This window comes from Ambystoma mexicanum, chromosome 6p (assembly GCF_040938575.1).
Source record: "Ambystoma mexicanum isolate Mex_15411 chromosome 6p, UKY_AmexF1_1, whole genome shotgun sequence".
NCBI lineage: Eukaryota > Metazoa > Chordata > Amphibia > Caudata > Ambystomatidae > Ambystoma > Ambystoma mexicanum.
This window is the reverse complement of record NC_090935.1, coordinates 1,469,527,734-1,469,552,304: the sequence shown is the minus strand read 5'-3', so window position 1 is coordinate 1,469,552,304 and position 24,571 is coordinate 1,469,527,734. Positions and strand designations below refer to the sequence as shown.

The following is a 24,571-nucleotide window of genomic DNA, read 5'->3' as shown; positions in this document are numbered from 1 at the left end:
CAATCAAGATCAGGGTTGCTCGGATGCTCCTCAACCTCCTGATAACCCACGGAATGACAGGAATCAGAGGGAATGCATAGTGGAGATCCAAGGTCCACTCCACCAGGAATGCATCCCAGAGTGCACCTCTCGCCAGGAATTCCCTCAAGCAAAACTGTCTGCACTTCCTGCTGGACTCTGTGGCAAACAGATCTACCTCTCGGGCACCTTCATGAGAGAAGACCTCCTCTAGAACCTCTTGGCACACTTCCCACTCACGTGAGACCGTGCTCTGCCTGCGCAGAGTGTCTGCCAATACGTTCTCCGACCCTGCCAGATGTACTGCTGAGACGGAGATCGGAGTCTCTAAAAGCCAGAGCCACAGCTGCATCGCCTCTTTGCAGAGGGGTGATGAGCGCACACCACCTTGCTTTTTCAAGTATTGCGAGGCCTCTGATTTTCTGTCATAATCAGGACGTTCTTTCCTTTCAGAGAGGGCGCAAGCACTTTCAGGGCCCTGTTGATGTGCCATTGAGCTTCCATTGCCGACCAAAGACCCATCACCTGCAATTCCTCGCAGTGAATGCCCCAACCCTCTAGTGACACATCCGTGATCAACCTGGCCTGGGGCAACAGAAGCCAGAAAGGTTCCCCCGCCAACATGTTCTTGCTGCTGGCCAACCAAGAGATTGTTGGCCAATGACTTGGACAATTTTAGAATGTCTTTTAAAGTGCCGAAATACTGGGACCATTGACCCCGCAGGAGCCATTGCAGAGACCACATACAGCACTAGAAAAATGCAGGAGGTCTTGAGACCCAAGAGGCAGAGGAAGGAAGCCGCTGGCAAGGTGTTGTGGCACTGGAACAGCTGAACCATCTGCCTGACGCTGGTGAGACTCCTCTGGGGTGGGAGGGGACGCCTTCCCCACCAGAGTGTCCAGGACCGCCCCAATGAACTGGACCCTCTGTGTTGGTGTCGTGTGGGACTTCTGAAAGTACAGGGAGAAGCCCAGCTTGTGGAGTAGCGAGCAGGTGTCCTCGAGATGGGACAAAAAGTACTCCATCGACTTAACTCGGATCAGCCAGTCGTCAAGGTATGGGAACACATGGACACCGGATCTCCCGAGTTGAGTCGCGACTACCGCGATGAGCTTGTTGAAGAGCCTCGGGCGGAGGTCAACCCAAAGGGGAGCACCTTCAACTGGTAGTGCTTGTCGCCTATGAGGAATCTCAGAATTCCCTTTGCTTTTGGTGGATCGGCACATGGAAATACGTGTCATGGAGATCTAGCGACACCAGCCAGTCCTGAAATCTGAGAATCTCTCTCAACGTCACCATAGTGAACTTATCCTTTCTCAGAAACTTGTTCAAGGCCCTGAGGTCCAAGATGGGACGGAGTCCTCTACCTTTCTTGGGTACCAGGAAATGCTGGGAATACCAGCGCGATCCTCTCTGCTCGGGAGGTACCTTTTCTACATCATCCTTCAAAGGAATGGCATGCAGTTCTTCCTGGAGCTCCTGTTCTGGTTGCTGAGGAGAAGGGGTTGCCTGTCCGGCAGCCTTTTTAAGAAAGGCAGACAATAACCCCACTGGATGAGCTGTAGCTCCTAGGCATCTGAGCCAATCTCCCACCATTGGGGCCAGTGCTGGCCTATCCATCCTACAACAGGGGAAAAGTGGGGGGAGAAATCCACTGGTGCCATCGTCTGCTGTCCTCTGGAGATCCCCCTGCCACTTTTGGAGTGCGGTAAACGCTACTGCCTCCGCCTGAGTTGCAGGATCTGAGCCTTCCTGTCAAAGGGGACTTAAACGCTTGTAACCTCTTCCCCTTGAGGTGAAGGTAAAGGCAGGTATTGCCGGCTGCTGGACAGCTAGGCCCAGAGACTTGGCTGTCCTTACATTTCTCCAAGGACTCGTCGGATTTTGGAACAAACATTTTCATCAAAGGCAATTTCCAGTAATTTGTTCTGAACATTGGGCGAGAAACCAGATGCATGAATGTTAGGGGAGTTTTCCTAAAGTCCTACTGGCAGTAAGAATTTAGTAAGCTATCCCAGTGGTTTGTAGCTCCAACTCTTATCAGTCAGTACTAGCTCAGGACCTTAGTAGAGTGGCAGAGCAGTCAGGCTTATTTTAAGAGGAAGAAGTGAGCTGTAGGTTAGTACACTGAATCTTAGCAAGACATGCACAACAAAGATGCACTTACACTTATAATTATATAGAAGTATATGTTTATATTTACCCAGAATCACTTTCAATACTTCAGACGTTTACGTTAGAACACTTAGGAATACTTGATAATGCACTTCAAAGAGCACTTTCACTTTTGTGTTTGTTTGCGGTTACATTTGTAGCAATGTTAGAAAGGGAAACAACAATGTTACCGTATTATCGGTTATTGAGCACTCATGCAGTTTTCAATGGTTTATACCGTAATACATAGTAAAGTCAAACTTAGTTCAAGGTTTTAGAGACTGTTTCTTCACCTAGTAAGTCTTAAGTCCAAAAACGCAATCCTAGTTAAAGCTATTTCGGAGAGAGCTGAAGTCTTCACAATCAGTGTATTACAAAGAGTTCCTGTTGATTTCCTCTAGTGTCTAGAGTTATTGAAGCTGCTAGTTAACAAAGGAGACCTTAAAACAGACTTGAGAAGGGGGTACAAGCAGCGGCTTGGGTCAGAGGTAGGAGTGGGTTGCCCTAGACACCTCTACATGCAATCCAACACTCTGGAACAAATTCTTGGAATCAGGTAAGCAATACCTTTTTCCCCACAGTACCCTAGGTTATAAGAAAATGTTTGTGCTGGATGCTCTGCGATGTTGCAGCTCTGAACCCGATCTCTGGATTCCTTGGTCTGGTGACTGAAGGTAGGACATCGGATGGGAACTCAGCAGCAGTCTCGAGGGGGGACAAATGGCAAGACTTTCAGCAACTTCTTGGTTCACTGTGCGGTTTTGGTGCATTTTCTGCAGCACCAACAAAGGACATGGATCGCCTGGTCAATCTTCTTCGCTTCCTGCAGTCCCACACTCTTGTGAGGGGTTCTGGGCGAGTTGGATCGGATCTCTGGAGTGTTTTTACAGGTTCAGCAAAGACTTCGACAGATTTGGCCTATACACGACAATGCACTCGAAATGGGCAGCAGGTCTTCTGGTATTGGGGTTCCGCAGTTCTGGAAACTTCTAGGACCTCGGGGGATGGCTCATTTCAAAGTTCGTCTTGGGACTGGTTGTTCCCACCAGCCAAAGGGAAGGCGTTGTCCTCTTCTGAGTTCCTCTGTGACACAGAAAACAGGGTCAGGACAGCAGTGATCGCTTTACGGTGTGGGATACATTTACCCACTCAGCAGTACTTCCCCCACATCACCAAGCTGCATTTCAGCAGAAACCACAAAATGGTTGCGCTGGCTCCTGTGAGCACCATTGCCTCTCAATAAAACTGCGTTTGGCAGCGACAAAAGGATGGCTGGACTGTTTTGCCAAGCGCCATTGGGCAAGATGGAACAGGGAGCACACAGACAAAGGCTAATAGGGTGTGTTCTTGTTTGTCTTAAAGAAATGGAGTGAAAAAGCAGCAATGTTTTGCTGCAAGCCCAAAATTCCCATTGAAAAAGGGAATATTTCACCTTTAAAATGATGCCGCTCTGATGCTATTAGTCCCCGTTCTTCATCACACTACCTTTATCAAAAAGACCCGGTCATACCCAGCCATATTCACATTGTGCTCCATCCAAAAAGAGCCTTATTCCTGAAAGACAGGCTGTGCCAGCCAAACCTGAGAAAATCAACAAAAGCGTACTGTGAAGCTACACGGGAAACGCTTAAATTTTGCTACAAAATGTCAAAACTCACTGCTTTAAAAGAAAATCATAGCTTTCTGTGCACATGGAAATTTCATGAAGACTTTTGCATTGTACAGACTGTTGTGTAAAACAAGCTGACTACAGCTACAAAACCATGTGGGAATCCAGATGGAAGAGCAAAACCGAATTTGAAAGGAATATGCCATCTTTCACCACGTGTCAAAATGGGCTTGTGCAAACAAGAAAAAAAAATGCCTGTTTTAAAAAGTACAATGTTGAATGAAAGCTTGTCCTATGTAAAGGGCTATGTTGCTGGGGAAACATAGATGGGCTTTTTTATTCAACAGGCACGTTTTGATTCAGGACAAAATAAAAGAAAAGAAAACTGAAACTGCATTGGCTGGATTTTCTAAGCTCCCAAAAAAAGGTTATTCCAGTTGGTCAGAGCTAAGGCTTCCCCCAAAAGGGAACCACCATAAACTTCCAGGATACCTGGCTGATAAATGCTAAGTTGGAAAACTGACTGACCAGGACAAAGAAACTTCACATACTTTTTTTTTAATAGAAAAACTACAGTTTAAAACACAAGGTTCAAACTTTTGTTTCAATTTTGTCACAATCAAAAATTCATTCATGTCTTCATTGTCACAAAAATTAAAGTTTCTCATTTCACTACACAACTAAATAGATCGATCGCATTCTCAGATCAACCCAAGTCAGCATAACATCAGTGCCATAAATTTCACTAAGGATCAATTTTCAGAAGCATGTCCATATAATCTATCGCACAAGTGAGCTTGATATTATTCCCAGAGATAATCACCGACCACCACGCAGCCATGTCGTCATCAAGAGGTGCATATTTCCCAAGATGAAAAGAACGTCGATTGCGAGTTTGTTCACAATCAATTATTAGATGTTTTGAAGATTCGATGGTCATACGACAAAAGTGGCAAAGATTATCTTTTATTGTTTTATCAGGTCTTTGCCCAAGAATTTTTGTTTTCAGTGCATTGGTTTGAAAGTCTAAGAAATAGTTCGATGACGACGAGATGGGCAGTGGAGCAAATATCGAGGCTGCACGTTGAATTTTTTCTGATCAACACCCAAAGAAATTGCTGAGTGCAGCATATCTCATTTTTATTGATTTACTATCCATGCCCAGGAATCAAATCTTTTCTTGGCGCATTGTGGCCGTTTTAGCAGTTCATGTTTGTTGATGTCAGCAAAAGTAAAAAATGCCAGTAGTTCGTGAATCCATAGATTTATGTCATGACCCTCGCCCAAAACCCCCTCTGGCAAACCCATTGGCCAGGTGGAGTCAGGACTCAGGCCTCTAGAGCCTGGCATCCTCTTCAAAAGCCCTCATGGGGCCAGTCCTGGCGCCTATGGCGCCAGGCTCATACACCATGAAAAACAATGTGCTTGGGAACTACTTTATTGTATTGTCAGCCAACATGGAGGCATCCACGTAGCTTGGTTCCTAAGAACCAAGCTATGCGGTCTAGTATTTTGGGTGTGGTAGCCTAGGGACTACTTACCTGGACTATTTTGTTGGGGCTATTTAAACCACACCCGAGCAAGACAACACGCTTTGCGTTACTTTGCAGCTTGCAACGTGACGCTCAGCGTGTCCAGCTATTCCCTCGAAACTCGGAGAAGCAGAACCTGCAAGGAGACAAAAGGAACATCATTAGCAGCAGCATCTTACCTGCAGTCTTCATCTTTAAACACTCACGGCTACTGAGAACAGCTTCCTCGAATCTGCACGCCTCCCGGACAGAACGACCTGAAAGAGGAAAATAGAGGCAACATTAAAGAAAGCAGTAGAGACATTTACAAATTACAAACTGCTCAAAAGGCTTACCTGGCTGGTCGCCTCTCGGCCGGCACCACTCCGGACATTCCACTTGTGCTGAAGGACACCGCGACCTACAAGGAAGGAAAACACAGGTTAGCAAAGGCAAGACTTTGCAGCGCTGCGCATAGCGCTTACTTACCGCATCATAGCGCTCTTAATGCGTCATCATTTACCAGCGGGGCTCAACCAAGCCAGTTTGCCGCGCTGAAGCTCTGCATACCTAAGGGAGGAAAAAAAAGACATTTTAAACAAAGGAAGGCATGCAGGATAGCAACAAAACTAAAGAACAGCAATAAGACCTACCTGAACAATATCAAACTGGCCAGCGTCAGTGAAGTAACTGGACCGCACTTGCCCATGAAAGACAACGCGCCCCTGCAAAGAAGGCAGGAGGGAGAGCACGCCTAATTCTACCACAAGGTGAAGAGAGGGCGCCAGAGGGACTGAAATCATACGGGGGTGGAGGGAGGATACTCCCCTCCCCCCCCCCCCAGTCGGTCAGTCTTGAACACAGTCCTCCTGTATTTTCAGGCAGAACCTTTCCTGCAGACCACATTAGGGGAAAGCTGAGAAGCATACCAACGAGTAACCCGGCTGGGTGGCGTGCCTGTGGATACCGGGTGAGCGTAACAATTTAGTAGATTTGGACGCATAGAGTCAAACTCATTAGTGAAGATTTGATAAGCAGGAGTTAGTAAATCAAGAGACATCTTTTGCATTACGGAGATGGATTTCCACAGAACTCTACTATGGAGGGAATTAAATGACAGTTCATGTCTCAAGATCGTCATAGATGTAGATTGAGTCATTTTTAAGACATGACGCCAGAATCGCCCCTCCGGCATGTGCCAAATTTGTTCTTTGTTGTTCCAACCTGCCTCTGCACCAAAGGCAATAACAGGAAACACTTTTTGTAGGTAAAAGGTCAAAACGGGTGCCATGGAAAATTTGCCATAATTTTTGTGGATCTTGGCTCCTTGAAGGGCAAGCTTTGTCATCTTAGATTTTAATTCAATCACCCAGTGATGTTCACAGATAGAATTATTGAATTGTATCCCTAGATACCTTATAGAGGGCACAGAGGTAAGGGTTTCGCCTGCAACTGACCACCTGAAGGATTTCTCCTTGTTACTCGAGCTGCCAATTGTCAGAATTTTAGTTTTCGATGTGTTTATCTTCAATTCGTTAATGGCCAAATACTCATGTAGATTCTTACGCAAACGCTGGAGTCAGATTTGTGTTCGATCCATCAGAACCAGGTTGTCCGCATTGATGATACATTTTACTGGAACGTGATTAATCTTAGGCGAAAAACACTGGACCCGATCCAGATTAGACAGGTCAGCCAAGAACAATTTAAACAAATCAGCGGCAACGGGGCACCCTTGTTTGACACCTTTAGCCATTGGTATAGGGACGGGTAATTTGCCAATATTGTTGAGTCTTACACAAATCGAGGTATTTGCATGAAGGGCCATGATGGGTTCAAGGATGTCGGCCGGGCATTAACAGTTTGACAGTTTTGCCCACAGCAATCCCTGGTTTAGACTGTCGAAGGCCTGCTTTATGTTATGAAGTTTGCCATTGGCTTTCAGTGCTTCGAGTTTTAAGATGGTAAGAATCAGCAGATTGACCTCAACACCGACACCTTTCGTAAAACAAGTTTGACGTACATCCGGAATCAAGGACGCTTGGGCCCAATAGGCGAGCTTCTGTCGCAGGTTTGAGCCAAAGATCTTACCAATAGTATCAAGAAGGGCCATTGGGCGATAGTTGGCAGGATCGTCCTAACTGCCCTTCTTGTAAATAGGAACAACGATTGCCGTGGACCATGACTCAGGAAGCTGTTTTAAAGCTCCAATATTCAAAAACAGCTTTCCAATAAAGAGAGCCCAGTCTCTCGAATGTTTTTTAAGCATCACATTCGTGATCAAGTCAGGCCCCACGGCACGTGAGCTTTTTAATGCCATAATGGCTCGTTCAATGTCATTGTGACACATTTCCACTGCCCAAGGAATATCAGCCAAATTGGTCTTGATCACTGGCTCTATAAGTGGCTTCATAAATCCCACAGAAAAGGGAGTTTCCCAATCAGCGCCAGAGATTGCATTTGCAGGAGCAGAGAAGCGTTTTGTGTGGTCCATATTCAAGATCTGCCAAATGGAATTCGCGAACCTGACACCAAGATTTTGAATCTGGTTTGCATTTATTCTGAGCCGATTGCCCCCAGTATTAATTTCAACAGGCAACTGATATGTTGAGGCAAAAGGAGCCAATCCATCAGGCAACAGAGTTTCAGGAGATTATGGTCGCTATACTTCATTGTTTGAATTTGAAGATTTACGACCTTAGATTCGACATTTCGAGAAACCCAGATATAGTCAAGAATACTATGGCTTGCATCACGATGCCACATAGATTGTGCTGGGACATCACCTTTAACGTTACAATTTAGCATTGTACAGTTTCGCATATTCATGGCACTGGCCCAGATCTGGCCTCTGGCAGCAACTGCATTGTCAGGCATTCACCTATATAACTGGGAATTATGGTCGAACTGGAACCAAGAGTAGTTTACATTTCTGCAACAGATGATTGATAAGTTGTTATAGGCTAGAGTTGCCTGATCAATTCATTGAGTGATGGCATTAACACATTTCTTAGTGCTAATTTTCACGGGATTCCAATACCCATTGCTGATCAAAAGATATTTCCAGCGTTTAATTATTTCATCCTTAGTATGGATGATTGTGCCTTGAACAAACAGGTTGGGATTTACCGAAACTGGAGACCACCATTGGGTAATTCTTACCATTGTTAATAGGCCTGGATGTGGTCAACCTTTGGTGTTTTTTTCCGATGGATTAAGCAAAGATGTAAAGCCATCACGCATTGGGGCATCACGTAGCCATGTTTCCTGGAAACAGATTACAAATATGTTATCCAGAGAGGCCTCAAAATCGTTAAATAAATGTTTGAAACCACGTGTATTCCAAGATAAGATAATGTGTTGGCAATCCTGCACCTCCAATCATGGCTAGTGCTGAGCCCATCGCCTGTTAGAGTTTGCTTTTTTTGATGATGAGATTCCTTGATTTCTCTGTTCTTGAAATGGCTTCTAAGAGCTGCTCAATGATTTCTGCAGAAGCGATGAATTAACCTGAACTGGTTGATTTTGTTTCTCCTCTGCTGAATTATTTAGTGAATGCAGACTCTCACGGTCTGGTTCAACCAAGATCTCAAAGCCAAAAAAAAGTAGATCAGCAGCCGCCCTAATAACGTACTCCGAACTCCAGCAGAGTCGATGTGTAGAAGCACTTGGTCGGATGACTTCTCAGTGGCATAATCGACAATCTTTATGTCATCAGAATTGATGGCACGAAGCGAGGGGACACACTTGAATAACTTCGACATTTGTTTGATTTAAATTAACAACATTGTTATCACCTTGGATGTTTTGCAGGCGTAGTTTACAAGTGTGAAGTAGATCTTTGCTACATTTGTTCTCATGAACCCTCGTTTTAAAGTGTACACGCTGATTGCGTTGATTTGAAGAATATTTCGGATTTAAGCTTGAGCCAACAGGCGGGGTTGAATCGTCGTCAGCTATCACAACTTTGTTTCCAATGGCCCGGTCGGACGACTGCTTCAAAGTTTCTTGTGTGGCATCGTTTGGCATCTGGATATTCAAAGTTGGCAGAGCTGGGTCATGAAAGTTAAGGTCTGCAGATGCATTATTGACACCAGATGGTTCATCATGGAGCGAATAAGGGGATAAAAATCACAAATTGATTGAAGAAGCAGATGTTGAGACAATTGAATCCTCAGAGATTATTAGTCTGCGTTTATGTGAGGGTTTTAGCTTGCCTTTGCAAGTGAGGGACGTTGAGGCGACCTTAGCAGCCTGGACTGAAAGTATAGATTTCGTGCTACTGTCGCGATTAAACAAACTGAGGCTGGGAGGCGTAGATAGGTTCCTAATGAATTTCTTGGCATTTACATGGCCAGCCATTGCACATTTCTTAGTTGATTTTCTTGCACAGTCATTGCCTGTGGTCGATTTGTACCGATACAACAGATTTTGCAGTCACTGTTGCGACAACTGGCTTTGCGGCGCCAGTGAAGATGCCAAATAATGAGAAATGCTTCTCAGGAGTATCAATTGGAACCAGTTTTTGAACTTGAATATCAGAGCAGATGACATCCACAACCAGTCCAGCATCGTTGTTTGATGAAAGCTGGAGAAGTTGTTACATCTCCACTTAACACCTGCGTAGAAGTGGTTGACTTCGGCAGTACACTGGGAGCCAAACTGGCATCGACAGAAAGAGGATGAAAGTTGGTCTGGCCCACGTTAGAAAGCACCTTAGGTACATGCAGATTTGTATTTGAGATTGGAGCAAAGGTGCACAAAGGCGAGACAAACGCCTGAATCCACATTTCTTACAGTCTTGTCTGAAATTGTGCTAGACGACGGTCTGGTGTTGTGGGGCATCCATTTGACTGTGTCTAACAAACCTTCCACTAAACTCTCATTTTGGCAATGATGGCGAGCAGCCAAGTCACACAGCCGTTGCTGCCATTGAAGTGTTAAGTCGGCTTCAGATAGAATTTTTTGTTTGAGAAAGATATCACATTTATCAATTTGATCCAATTTAATAGTCAAATTTGTCAACATGGCTCCTTGATCACGAATCGCTTCATTTAGCGATTCGTAAAGTTTCACAAAGGGGATCATGGCTAAAGAAGAAGTAGCCAAGACATTATTAGGAATTTGTGTGTAGGAAGCAGCAGATAGACTAGACCTTACAGTTGCGTTGTGTGGATTTTTCGCATCCACAGCAGAGAGATTAGAAGCATCTTCATTTGACGGTTGTATCACAGCCCTTTGCGGGCACTAATCATCGGCGTGCTTGTATTGGCCGTTGGAGGTTCAGAATATTTACAAAGCGATAGCAACCGGGACGGACTTATTTGTGTTAGCAAAGGCGTTTTATTGAAATTAGAACAAAAGGGATTTAATTCTGCGGACGAACACGGCGGGACCCAATCTGCTGCATGGTCCGAAAAATTCCTCAGAGGAGCCTTGGCATGCAAGGCATGACGCGTGTGATATTCATCCATGCTTAGCAAAGGGACGCCGATCTGTGTTGTCTGCTTGAGAGGATTTTGAGACAACAGAGGATGGAGGTAACGCGCAGGCAGGAGCACACGCGGACAATTGGTTGCATAGGTAAAAGGTCAGAAGCAGTAGCACCCTCTATAACCAATTAAGTAATTTTTATTAGAGGTACTTCATGTTCACCCCGGATTAAATCACCAGAAATCAAACAATACATGCGTCCTTTGTCGCTGGCCTCCTTCGTTGCTTGCGGTGAAATTCCATGTTGAATATCAGTTGAAACTGGACGAGATTACATTAGAGAAGTGTTACAGTCTAAAGTCGTCAGCCTCCGAGGCGTTTCCGTGGGCACTGTAGGTGGCATCGGCAAGGGGACGAAAACTCTGTCAAGCAGTGTGTGCGGCGAGCTGGTCAATATTGTATTACTCACCGGGAACACAACTTGAAAGAGCCCCTCAAGGACCGGGAGAGTGCATGTTAAAGTATTTATATTGATTAAGTTAAGCAAAGGGTCAATATTCGGGACAGTCATTAAATCCGCGTCAGTAATATCGAATGGAGAAAAGTAGAGCTCTGAAGTGTTGGCACTAGTAATGATCTTTCGTGCTTCATGCATTGGATTGGGAGCCGCTTCAAGATTAGTTAAAGAGAGAAGCGCAGTTGGAGGCTGTAATACAGGAACAGGCTTGTCAGGTTTCAGAGTATCGCTGTGTCGCGCAGACTCACCGACATGGGAATTTAATGCCAGCACACGAGGGGAAAGCAACGCAGCAGCAGCCAGTGAATCCAGGCTTACAGCAACAGCAGCAGAAATGTTCGACGGCAAGGTAACAGTTTACTTACCTTGCCGTGACTTGCTCCTGGCTGTTTAGCGGCCGTCCAAGGATTAATTATATGGCGCTGTTGAAGTGTTTAATGCCATGTTTGGGGGCCAGTCTTAGACGAGTCTGCCATGGCAGTTGCCGTGGTCCGATGCAGACTGGGACACAGTGCTGCGCTCCGCGCGGAAATGAGTTTATGTAGGATTTCAAAATGGAAACAGGACAGGTCCTCGTTGTGTAGCTGCAGCTCCTCAAGGAAAACAGAGTTCTGGGCAGACTGGGACTCTGTGCCGGACTTCACACACTAATCAGACTTGGGTCTGGGCTGAGCTATATGACAATGGAACTTCTAGGACAAGGATGTGCGCAGTGAAAATCACATCTCCCTGTGACTTCTACAAGAAGCTTCAAAGAAAAACTCCATGACAAACCCTGGACTTGGAGGATGGTCTGAAGCTGTGCCCATATATGAGGAACAATACTGAACATTTGTTTCCAAAGACTATTTTATAAATAAAACTTTTGAGACTTTTATCTTTTGCCACAGGACTTTGCAAAAACATGAAAAGTTTAGTTTAAATGGGATTTTATGGGCTTTCATTTAAGGCGTCAGACTTCACTGCCACATGAAGAATAGAAATGGCAGACAATTGGGTATTATAAGGAAAGTATCCATGATGCCATTGCGAATTTTAATACTTACATGCCTATTGATAATCCACACCCATGTATAATGCTATAGAATTTTAAGTAATATAAATCTCACTGAAAAGTGCGAAAAACTGGTAGAAGGGCGAAACAAGGTCCCACAACCGTGAGGATTGGACTGCTATGCTCTACATACAAAGATGTAATATGCCCATGTGATTTGTTAAAGTGCCACAAATGTATATGTGTAGATTAGGTTATCACTGATTTTTGGCAAAAAGGACTGTGGGATGGCTTTTTACCTCATAATATGCAACCTCATAAACTGGGACTCCTCCTCAAGGAGGCAACCAACATTGATTGTCCCATCTGCTTCTTAGAGGTAGGCCTAGCTCAGTTCTGCCCACCAATACTTCTGTGATGCCACCATGCCCTACAAATAATGCTCTAGACACTCTTTCTGAATTTCCTGCGCCGGCGTTCCTGATCTTCCACATTCATCTTGCCTGACTCCAGATCCCACTGAAAAGCCTATACTGTAAAGCGCTTTGGCTTAAAGCGCTATATAAACTCAAACATAAACATAGCTGATCCTATCCCAGCAAGGGCTCAATTCTGAAACCCCACTAAAAAATCCCAGTACCCAAAGGGAGAAGCTGTGTTTTTTTTCTGGGAAGCATCCTGAAACCAGCCTGGCTTTTGCCCACTAACTGCATGCCCGCTGCCACCCTGCCATCCAGTGACCCAAATTGCCCAGTTGTACTTGCCATCCGGTGACCAGAATTTCCCAGCCGTTTGCTGTAAGGCGCGCCCACTGTGTGGTGACCAGACCCAGTTGGCCGTTCCAAAAGGCCAAACCCAAGCGTGCAATGTGAGCATCTCCTCATCCCAGAGAAACACGTAGTCTCCCTTCACCTCTACATTGTCCCTGTGATATAGATCCATACATGCCAACATTCTGTGACCAAAAATCTGTAGGAATCTTAAAGTTTCAAAAATAGTCAGGCGAGGAGGTAATGATAGGAATTGGGCACGTCAGCAGCCCATTGTCATTGAATGAGCCCGCTGCCGCGGGTGCATTCAATGACAATGAGGCGCCTGCCACGCCTTCTGCCATCACGCCAACTCGGGGGAGCCCTTGAAAGACTTGCCGGAGTTGACGTGATGGGGAGCTAAAGGGGCATTTTGTGAAAGGCACTTGCGGCGGAGGGGCGCACTTAGCCCACCGCCGTGGGCGCCTTTTACATCAAAGGCCTGCATGCTGCGCCTTCTCCCGCTACGGCAGCTCGGGGAAGTCCTTGAAAGACTCCCCCGAGCTGGCGTGGCAAGTGGCTAATGGTGCCTTTTGCCAAAGGCACCCGCGGCGGAGGGGCGCTTTTAGCCCACCTCCGTGGGTGCCTTTGACATTAACAGCCTGCATGCCGCGCCTTCTCCCGCTACGCCAGCTCGGGGAAGTCCTTGAAAGACTCCCCCGAGCTGGCGTGGTGGGGGGCTAATGGCGCCTTTTGCCAAAGGCACCCGCGGGAGAGGGGCGCTTTAGCCCACCGCCGTGGGTGCCTTTGACATTAAAAGCCTGCATGCCGCGCATTCTCCCGGTACGCCAGCTCGGGGGAGCCCTTGAAAGACTCCCCCGAGCAGGCGTGGAAAAAAAAAATGTCATTTTTTTTTAACCAAAAAAAATCGGTATTTGGTGTCAAAAAATCGGTAGGCGGTAGGACTGCTTAAAAAGTGGTATCCTACCGCCTAAATCGGTAGGGTTGGCAAGTATGGATCTATCCCCCTGCCCAAAAACCGCATTCCAATTCAGTGTTTTTCACCTGTTTTTAAAAAAAACTTTTTGCATATAAAACTGCTTCTGGGTAAAAATGCAACTTTCCAACGTGTGATTTGACTGCACTGGGTTTTCAATTTTAACTTGCTTTGTGAACTGTATGCTTCGATGATACTTTGCCTGATGGTTGCTAGTGATATAACATCCCAGATACTGTGATAAAACATATCCATAGCATTATTTCAAAACATATAATTAATTATTTATCAAAATCCAAGTGTCATTTCAGGCCTTTGCAAAGGGTTTAAAATTCTAATTATCACACCATTAGTGATTGCTGCCCAATATTAACATTTGTGCGATTTTTGTGAGCTTTAAAAATAAATAAATAAATATTGTATTTCCACCAACCGGCTTGGTTCATGGTCGATTGTGACCTGGGGTATTTGTAAAAGGGGGTGTGAGACGGGTCGGGTATCGGCTCAATTTGAATTCATTGAAATGAAAGAAAAAGCATTCCTATTGAGCGCCACATCACAGGATAAGACCAAGTGTCCTAGTCCGGTGAGTGACGCCCGGATAGTGTTGCAAAGTGTCTGCATGCATCTCTGGTCATCGTCTTCTTCAGTTACTTCAGCTTCCAGTGGTCGATTTGCTTTTCACTTCAGAAGCCTCACCTTTGATACAGTTCCAGCACACACTCCTCTGCAATCTGTATCAGCATTTTACAGAAAGGGGGAAGGGGGGGTTGGCTGTCCAGAAGCCCTGTGAGAGCTGGACGTATTCAGGTACGCTGGCAGACAAAGCACAGGCAAGTGGAAAACTCTTCCCCCATTTCCTGACTGCCCAGACACACTGGAGCCTAGGCGGGGTACGTACAGGTTCCCACCAAAGGCAAAACACACACTGACCTCCCACACCCAGATGGTAGAAGAAGGTCTAACAAAGAACAATCATGCTAGTAATGACAAACAAAGAGAATGCACCAAGTTGGTAGTTGGGTTCCCCTATTGTGCACTACCGAGGCTATGGACATAGCCTGTGGTATAAAAAATACACAATAGTTTGTAGAACACATCCGCTGCCACCAGCCATATGTAGGTGATTGTCTAGGTGACTACAAAGTCACAGGCGCAGAGAGAAAGGGGGTTACTGGGTATCCCTTTGGCACTCCACTGAAGGTGGTGTGTGCCAATCTCTCAGACTACAGAGTTTTGGGAGAGATACTTAAGAACTGTAGTTACTTGAATATATAGAAAAAGAGTCTTAAAGGAGGACCCCAAGGGTCCCCAGCAACACTGCCCATAAGGAGCTGTAAAAACACAGATGCCTTTAAGAGCTATGGAGCAGACAGACTGCATAGTTCAGGTAGGATACAAAGAATAGAGTTCCAAAAGACAGCGCCCACAAGAACAAATGAGTGGTAAAAGGCTCCATTCACTCAGGGTTGAAAGAAAAAAGGTCCAGAAGTCCAGCAAAAAGTGCTGGGGTCTCAGTAGACGAGGGGATGAAGCACAAACATGATAAATATCCCCAACAATGACGATAAGCCTCCCTTCTCAAGACAGTCACTGACCCGATGGATCTTCCAAGGCAGTGTGCAACATCAGCCGGGCCGCCTTCTTACCATCATCCACCAGTCTCTGGAAGCCCTCCCGCATCTCCCCATCGGGAATGTACTGGGCGACTTGCCCGATGATAGACCACAAGCCAAATGTATATTTCGTGAACGCGCAAGACTCGTTAACTGCTTTAAGGGCCATGTTACCCGAAGAGAACACGGTCTTGGTAAGGCATCCACTTTCCTTCCTTATCTGTAGATATCTTATATAGACGTGGATGTAACTGGTCTCGTATTAACAATGGACACCTGTACCACCAACCCCTCTGGCGTTGGGTGAGTGGAGAGATAAGGGGAGTCTTCCCTTTCCGGACTATATTTCTTCGCAAAGTCAGAGTTCACCGGGGGAATGGTGCATGGCCTCTGCCACAAGGTGGTGATGGGGTCAGCAATAGCCACATTAAATGGCATGGCCCTCTCAGTAGAGGGTCCTTCGCCCAGAATGTCAGTGAGCTTGTAGCCGAACAGGACTTGGATGGGGCACTCCAGCCTAGGGTATCCACTACCCTATCGACCAAGGCACAATACTTGGGCATACTAATGCCCATAAGGGTGAGCCTGTTGCGTCTCCAAATCAGGAGAGGTGTCCATTCCTCTTGCCTCGTGAAGACCTTCAGCCAAGGCGGACTAAATCTGCCTGATTAGCAAAGTAATCTTTACCTACAGTACTTGCATAAGCAGGGTTAAGGTCATATGACATTATGTCATCATTGAAAATTGTGGTCATTGTGTCGAAGAACTCGACCCTCGACTTTGGTATATACGACCGCTTGGTGACGGTAACCGACACCAATGGTATCGTGCCAATTGGCGCCTAAGCGCACATCAAAGCCTGTGGCGCACTGGTTGTGATTGACGCAGGAAGTGCACCAGTAAATACCGGCGCCAGTGCCGTATCGACTTTACTCAGAACTGAGCCTTAAGGCTTTGACAGTGATGTAGTGGTCAGCTTGAGGTCGGGGTCACCGGGTGCCACTGGAGCCACAAAGGCCTGCTGCTTCGAGAGTTTACCTGTACCCACAGCTGCTTTTCGGAACATGTCAAACATAAAGGCCTCCCACTCCGCTCTGGATGTAGGCCCTGCCAATGACTTACAGGGCTCATGCAACGAGTCCGACTCACGCTTGCGCCAATGGCATAGTTTCTTCTCAAGGGTGGAAGAGGAGCGAATCCGATATTGCAACCTCTTTTGTTTTCTTTTGATGTCTGTACTCCTTTTTAGGAGTAGGCCCTTCCATCTTCGGTTCAGTCGACCACACAAGAAGCTTCGATGGGGCCGGCCTACCGCGAGTTTCACTACCCTCTGCCACAGTGATTTAGGATTCATTTTCCTAGAGGAACCACAGTCCTTAGGGACATGACCGACACCAAGGTACAGCACGCAGACGTCGTCTGGGTCTGTAATGGATATCTTAGAATTGCAGCGTTTGAAGCCCGACACCTTGGGAATTCGAAATCACGACAGTGATGAATTAGTCTGTTGGAAAGTGATTCTTCTCATGACAGAGTTGTTACTCTAGCAGCATGATGAGAGTGCAGAAAAAAAACTGAGGTAGAGGGGCGTGGTGATGTGGTACATGTACGTCGACCGATGTCGCGTCCGGAGCCGACGACCACCGCATTTAGGCAAGATGGATCGACGGCCAAGTTGAGGTGCACTACGCTACCTGTCGAAATGTTTTTCGAGCAGCTGAAGCTGGAATGGATATCTATCTGATGAGGAATCTGCGGGAGAAAGGCAATCCACTGAAATCTGTGCAGTATAGAGAGTAAATTCCTCACAAATCTATAATACAACATGTATAGCGTATGTTATGATTGATTTGTAGCTATTGTAAGGAAGACATGGTATCAAACAGTGAAGACAGACCCAACTGATCACAGTTCAAGGGTGTTTATTGAACCTTATATGGGTTGGTTGTGAACGCCTATCTAACCCTAAAGCTAAAGATGGGAGCAAGCTACAACCATCAAATAATAATAATGCAGTCCTAGTGGAGTCTGTCAAAATAAAAGAGCCTATACTAATAAACCTATTGCCAATCCTTTCTTCTAAATATGAATGTTGTGGGAAACAATGTTATGCAAAAAGAAAAGTGTTCAAGAAATAAAATGTCAGGATAGTTGAGCAGTTGGCTTCCCTTCCCCACATCAGTACGGGACAAGGCGGCACACTTGAGCTCCGCACACACTCTGGCGTCTCGCACATGAGGATGCAGTTCAAAACATTAGTATCGGGGCCTTCTGCGCCCAAGTCTCTTTACCATTCAAAGTCACTTTTTACAGAGGGCCGGATGCAACACACAAACATCAAAGTTCCTTTCTTCCTAGGATTTTCACATTCATAAATTCTCGGGTGATTCACTGTTCACAACGGGATCCCCTCCATCGGACTCAGACCCTTTTTAACACAAAGTTCACAACTGGTCTCCCTCATCCGGGCTCAGACCACAGATCTCCCTCGTTCAGCTCAGACCACTTTAATTGCAATGTTCATAATTATACACAGGTTTTCTATCAAAAATCTAAGACTTTTTTTGTACGATGGATTTTGCTTAAACTGTTGCAGAACCACTTCTATTTACAGTTCCTTTCTCATCCTTTTCTTTAACTTCTGCCACTTCTTGGATGTATACCACACAAAGACCTTCGACTGAGCACACTTGCGGTGCCGGACCGCTCCGTCAACGGTATCATAGGTTTCCTTCACTCTTCAAACATTCATCGCTTTAGTTGCATCTTTCATCGCACGCATTTAACAAAGTTTGTCCCTGAACTCGTTATATAATGTTGCCACTTGCAACCTTGACTTCAACACATACCATTCTTGCATGGGTCTCCCCAACTCAACTGCTGTGTTGATCTCTTGGGCGTTACTTTGTTCTTTAAGCCAAAGACGGTACCACATCGGCTGCTGCTCCTGCCCAACTGGATTAATTACATGGGTGGGCCCCGGGTATCTCCGACAAACAATGCAGGGTTCTTCAGTCTGATTTCCTGGCCTCATGCTTTCTAATGTGAAGGATTCTTTAGAGGAACTTTTTTTGCCGGAAAGGTCAAGGGTATTTCCCTCCTTGGTATGCCGTTTTGAAACTTCTGTTCCTTCGTGTGCTCTGCCTTTTATCCGTTTGGGGAGCTTAACGGAAGTCAGGTGTGAGTGATTACCAGTAATTGCCTGACCATTGTAGCAGGACATGTCCGCTACACTGCTCGGGTGCGAGTGTTTTCTCCCACAGCGGGCTGTCCGTGTAAAGTGTTTGTGAAGGGAAGAGGGGACGAGGAGGGTGAAGTTTGCACGTATCCGACCTGTTAGGATGGGGTAAATATGTTACAGGGGGGTGGAGAGATACCGCATCTGGTGTCCCACTCCCACAAGACCCCTCACTCAGGACCCCACCCAGGGTCTAGATATGATATAAATATATATATATATATATATATATCTGCGGGGACTAGCGGGTGAGACACCTTCTGGTTTCTCACACTATGCACCAACAGGTGTTATTACCCAAATTAATCTCACTCATTTTATCGTCTGAGCTGCCCAGAATTCGAACGTGTAATCTTGAAAAATACACAGATTCTTTGGTGGATGTATTTGGCAATTGCATGCACCTGTGGCGATCTGTGATGATATATTGCCACAGGTCTCCTCAGTACCTTCATAATCATAGTTGACCACAATTTGCCTCAAGGATACTGCTTTCATCAATTCAGAAAACAGAAAGGCAAAGGCAGAATAAAATGTAATGTCAATGTAACATTAAAATAAAATGTTAGGGAACAGCACATGTTGTTAATTTCATTAAGTTTTAATCGATTAGGTGAGGTCTTCTATTTCAAAGCTAACAGTCTGCACAGCCTCTTATGATGGGTTAATAAAATTGCTTGCCAACAGAACTTACCTGCTTGTCTCTAAAGGAACGTTTGTTTTTTGTCCGGACATTCTGACTGTGCCGCACCATCATAAAGCTTTTGTTCTTTTTCTTTTCCTTGTTAGTGGTGCTGGCATATGGATTTAATTTTGTTCTCTTTTTTACAAATTCTTTCCTGTCTGTCCTCCCAGACTGTTAAGAAAAGAAAAATGAAAAAGGACGAAGAGGGTGTTATTTTTTCATTATCATTCTTATTATTATCATTCGTATTACATCTACACTGAAAATCCAAACCATTCAAAGGCCAAGTATCTTTTTTTTCAAATGTGTACTGTATTGAAATCTTAAACCACATACAACTAGCAACACACACTCCGGTGACCCGGGAACGAACTTGTGCCCCACCAGGCAATCAGAGCATTATACAAGACAATTGAGCAGACTAAAAATCCAGACCATTCAAAGGCCAAACATCTTTAAGCCTTTTGTTTTAAGCAGACTTAGGGAAAATGGTTTGCATATTTTTGCCGCAACCATTTTTCACTGTGGCCATTTTAAACTTGGTGTTTTTTCCTGTTTTTTTTACATAAATGTGTTGTGTGTTTGTGATATGGCATTTGTGGTGGCAGGGTGAGGGTGGGTTGGTGGGAAACCCGCCCCCCTGCCCCCATTCAAAATAAATAATTAAAAACCCCAAAAATGCCCATGGTGAAAACAGTATATATAGCCGCAGTGAAAACAGCCATGGCAAAAACATGCGAAACCCTGGAAAGTAGGTAAAATGATTAACTTTAAAACATATGTATATGGTTTTAATCTTGTGTGCCTAGGCATGTGTATATATCATTTTTTTGTAGTCTTTACTAAAATAAACCTAGAGGTTTGTTTGCTCCTGAGCATTACCATCTTCATACAAAAAATAAAAACAAACCACTGATTGCAACAATACTCTCCTTACCATAGCTGTTGCCAGTCGGGTTTCTTTGTCAGATTTGGGTTTCTTATGAAGACGTTCAATGTCGCGGAGTGAAAGCAATTCCCCTCTGTCAAAAGGGAAACACAAATAAAGCAGAATGTTAGAAATAAGGTACATCAAATAGATTAACGAGAAGGCATCAATTTGTAGGCTTGCCTATTAAATTCTGGTACCTGCTTTCCTCGTCGCTTTCTATGTCAACATTTTTCCTCTTCTCTGCTCTGCCAGGTGCAGAGTTAACCTCCTTACTAATCTGTGCAAGACGTATTTTCTTGAAATCCTCTTGGGTTAAAATTCTGCTGCTGCTAACAGCTGCTGCTTTGGCTTTCCGTTCTTCCGCTGGCATGGCATTGATCTTCTCTGCCTAGAAATATAGACCAATTTGAAGAAATCATGCAAGTATACAGTGACAAATCAATTTGCATTGCTTTTTCAAATCAATATAGTATGCAGTCATTGGACAAAGCAGTTATTACTTTTTTCATAAAGCCCTTACAAACAATTGAGGACTATAAAATAAAACAGATGGAGAAAATACAGGGGAAAATCCAGGCCTTTAGTCTTGTAATCAACGAAGAGGAGACTTACAGGGGAAATAACTAGCAAGGAACTACTTCTTGCTCATAAAAGTGTCATCTTCCCAAAGAGCATTTCAAGGGAATTTCAGAAAAGGCATTAAATGCCAAAAACTAGCAGCTTGTTTTGCGACTAAAATAGTAAAAAGGCTGCACTTCTCCCAACATGTACACTGCACATTTGAGAGATATGGCAAATAAAAAGCTTTTCTTCAATTTTATAATACAACTAAAGGGAAGAACATGAATTAATGTTTAAGGCTCATCTCATAAGGCAAGAACAAACTACACTGATAATGGACTGCTTCAGAAACTTCAAAACTGTAGTCTATTAGGTTAGGGTGGATCGCAAAAAGTGGCAATAGTTCACTACTGTTCCCCTTACACTTTTCATCAAAATGAGTTTGATCCTGCTTAGGTGCAGCCATTCAATTAGGAGGATCTAGAAGAGCGAGATGCCTTGGCTACTAAGTCGAAAGTGTTATGATGCAACCTTCTGAATGTCCCAAGCCTTTTTCCTTGCCCAACTGGTTCAGTGGCCTCCATTCCCCCAAGTGAACAACCATCCCATGCCTGCCTAGTGATATAACTATATGCACACGTAGTACGGGTGAAGTGAGGTTCCTAGTTAGTTGTGCGCTCAGGTCCTTGAGCATAATCAAACTAAATAAGGAAGAAATTTGAAGAAGGGAGTTTGGCAGCAGTGCGGAAGAGAAGGTGGGTACCCCTGCCCACCTAGGGCTTAAAACCGGGGTTGTTCCCTAGACCACACTATGCTCCACTATGGAATAATTGGGTGACAAATATTGGCTCCTGAATAAGGTTTGTTGGTGAACTATGTCAGAATTTGTCAGTATTAATGTGCTGTACAGATGTGATATTGAATCAAAAGAGAATATCACTTTGTAGGTAGACAATTGGTTCCCTACTGACCCAGTGTATGGTGATATAGTCTCACATTTGAAAAATAAAGTAAATGTGTGTACCAATTCCACAAATGGTTCTTATTGAAATGAACAAGAAAATCAAAGCAAAAACAGAGAGATGCCTGTATGAATGAGTGCCTGTTTGATAAATGTGCCAGATGCCGTAACGTGTTTAGACACAGGAACGGGTCCTCTTCAGGGCATGCACTATTCAATTGTACTTTTAATTGTACTATTTGTACACCCACAAAACATATGTTTCATATGTATTTGGGCAGAGAAAGTTGGATGAAGCGGGGTGCCAGGCACCAGAAAGCCTTGTAGATGATGCAGAGGGTCTTGAATTCGATCCTTGGGAGCCAGTGGAAAGGTTTTAGGGCTAGAGAGATACAGTCCCTGGGCTTGAGGCCAAGGATAAGACTCACTTATGATTACTGTTACATACTATTTGATATCTGGAGCTTGTGAATCTACTTAGATTCACATGCTTTACATAGATTAACAAGCGGTATCTGAAGCAGGTGGTGGGCAACTAGGGACAGTTGAAAATAAGGTGTTCAGGTACTGCTTTGTCCACCCTGTGAATCTACTCTACCCTGAGTAGTGTTGTGTCTAAGTGTGGACTGAATTCCAATTTGCAGTTTTGCAAATTTAATGCAATGGAGTATCGGCTATGAATGCAAGAGTGGCTTCCTTGCTGCGTGTGCCCTAGGTTTGAAAGGCAATGTTCTATTTGCGAGTGAAACACAGATTTTAATACAATTGACAATCCATCTAGAGATAGTGGGTTTGGTTACTGGGTCAGTCTACATCACCTGTAGCAAAAGACACAAATAAGTGATTTGTAACTCTTTTGTCTTGTGTAAATAAAACATGACTGATCTTTGTACATCTAGTAAGTGTAAAGCCCTATGCCCTCTATTTTGTGAGTTAGGGACAAATGCTGGGAGTTCGATGAACTGGTGACATTTTTAGATGAATTTTGGAGAGAAACGTGGGTGTGTGTGAAGCACTTCCCCGTGATTGTGTATGGAGATGAAAGGTTCCGACACAGACAGTGGCTGTAGCCACCACTCATCTTATGGATGTAACTGCTACAACATAAGCCACTGTTTGACAGATCCTTTAATGTGGCTTTGTGCAGAAGCTCAAATGGTGATCCTGTGAGTTTTTGTAAGACTGTGTTTAGATCCCACCCTGGAGGCAATAGGATATACTCTCTCGACTCCTATGAAGTTTTCACCACTGGCACTTTCCAACAGGACACCTTCTGTTGGGATGTAGTACAGGCTGCTAGCACTGCTAGATGTACTTCGAGTGAGTTGTATGCCAGGCTGGAGACTAGTAGTTAAGTAACAATGCGTGTGGGTGCACATTTCAATGGGATTAGCATTTTCCCTTTTGCACCAGATCACAAAATGTTTCCATTTATTCTAATGATAAAGTCTTGTGTTTGGTTTTCGTGCCTCATGTATTCCCATAAATCTTTGAGGTAATTTCAGGTGCTCAAATTCTATGATTTCAGGAGCCATACTGCCAAGTTCAAGGTCTGTGCGGCAGGGTTGAGTTTGTTTTCCTTGTTGTTGTGTTAGCAGGTTGTGAAGTGGGCGAAACTTGATTAGCGGCTGACTCTGTACCAATTCTGCCTGGCCCACATTGGTGCAATTAGTATTATTGCTGTACTAATGTAAAGGAGCTTGTGCATCACCTTTCGTTATAGAGGGGTTGGGGGAGCGCAAGCAAATATCCCTGACTAATTCATCCATAGGGCATTACTCAGTAACTATTTCTGTGGGTACCTGGGTGCAAAGGTTTGGATTTTGTTGTTTTGTGCTGCTGCAAATAGGTCAACTGTTGGTAACACACACCTATTGAAAATCTGAGTGTGGATGCGTTTACACCTCACATTCGTGGTTTTCTTGAAAGATTCTGCTTAGACTGTGTACCAGGTGGTTGTTTTCCCCTGGGAAGTGTTGTGCTTGTATTAAAAATCGAGTGTTTGATGCACCACTGCCACATTTCTTCTGCTAGAGTAGACAGTGTTTAAGAGTGTGTTCATCCCCATGTGTTTATGTATGTCAAAGATGTGGTGTTGTCTGTGTTGATGAGCACATTCTTTCCGGCTAATCTTGTTTGCAAGGACAGGATTGCCATCTTTACTGCCGTTTATGTGATGTGCAGTCTGCCTTAGTGTTCAGATGCTTTTGAGCCGTGAGTTGTTGACAATGCCCCACCTACCACCCAAATTAAACATTGAAGCATCTGTTATAGTTTCCTGGATTGTTGGTCGTCTGAAGGGCCTTACATTTAAGATGTTTTCTTTTGTCTAACGCTGCAGAGCATTTACCACCTCCTTTTGAAACCACCACTAGATCGTCTCACTGGCCGGATACTTGGGACCATCATCTTCATAGACCAGTTCTATTTTTCTCATGTTTAGTCGTGTATTTGGCATGACACCATCAAACCTAGCACTTTCATAACCTTTTTTACTGTTACCTGGATGCTGGTTTTGGAACAAGGGATCAGGTGAAGGAAAGTTTGCACCCTTTTTGTTGATGGGTAGGCACTTGGTTGTCCTGAATCGATGATT

The 24,571-nt window shown here is 44.7% G+C and overlaps 1 protein-coding gene across 1 annotated transcript in view; it reads right to left on the bottom strand.

Moving 5' to 3' along the window:
* Positions 1-24,571, bottom strand: part of SDAD1 (SDA1 domain containing 1) — a 551,728-nt gene that overhangs the window by 18,568 nt on the left and 508,589 nt on the right. Inside the window, exons 19-21 of the mRNA XM_069626295.1 lie at positions 20,651-20,841; positions 20,460-20,544; positions 19,532-19,693 (exon numbers count right to left, since the gene is read on the bottom strand). Of these exons, the coding sequence (XP_069482396.1) occupies positions 19,532-19,693; positions 20,460-20,544; positions 20,651-20,841 (438 nt within the window). The remainder of the gene's footprint in view (positions 1-19,531; positions 19,694-20,459; positions 20,545-20,650; positions 20,842-24,571) is intronic.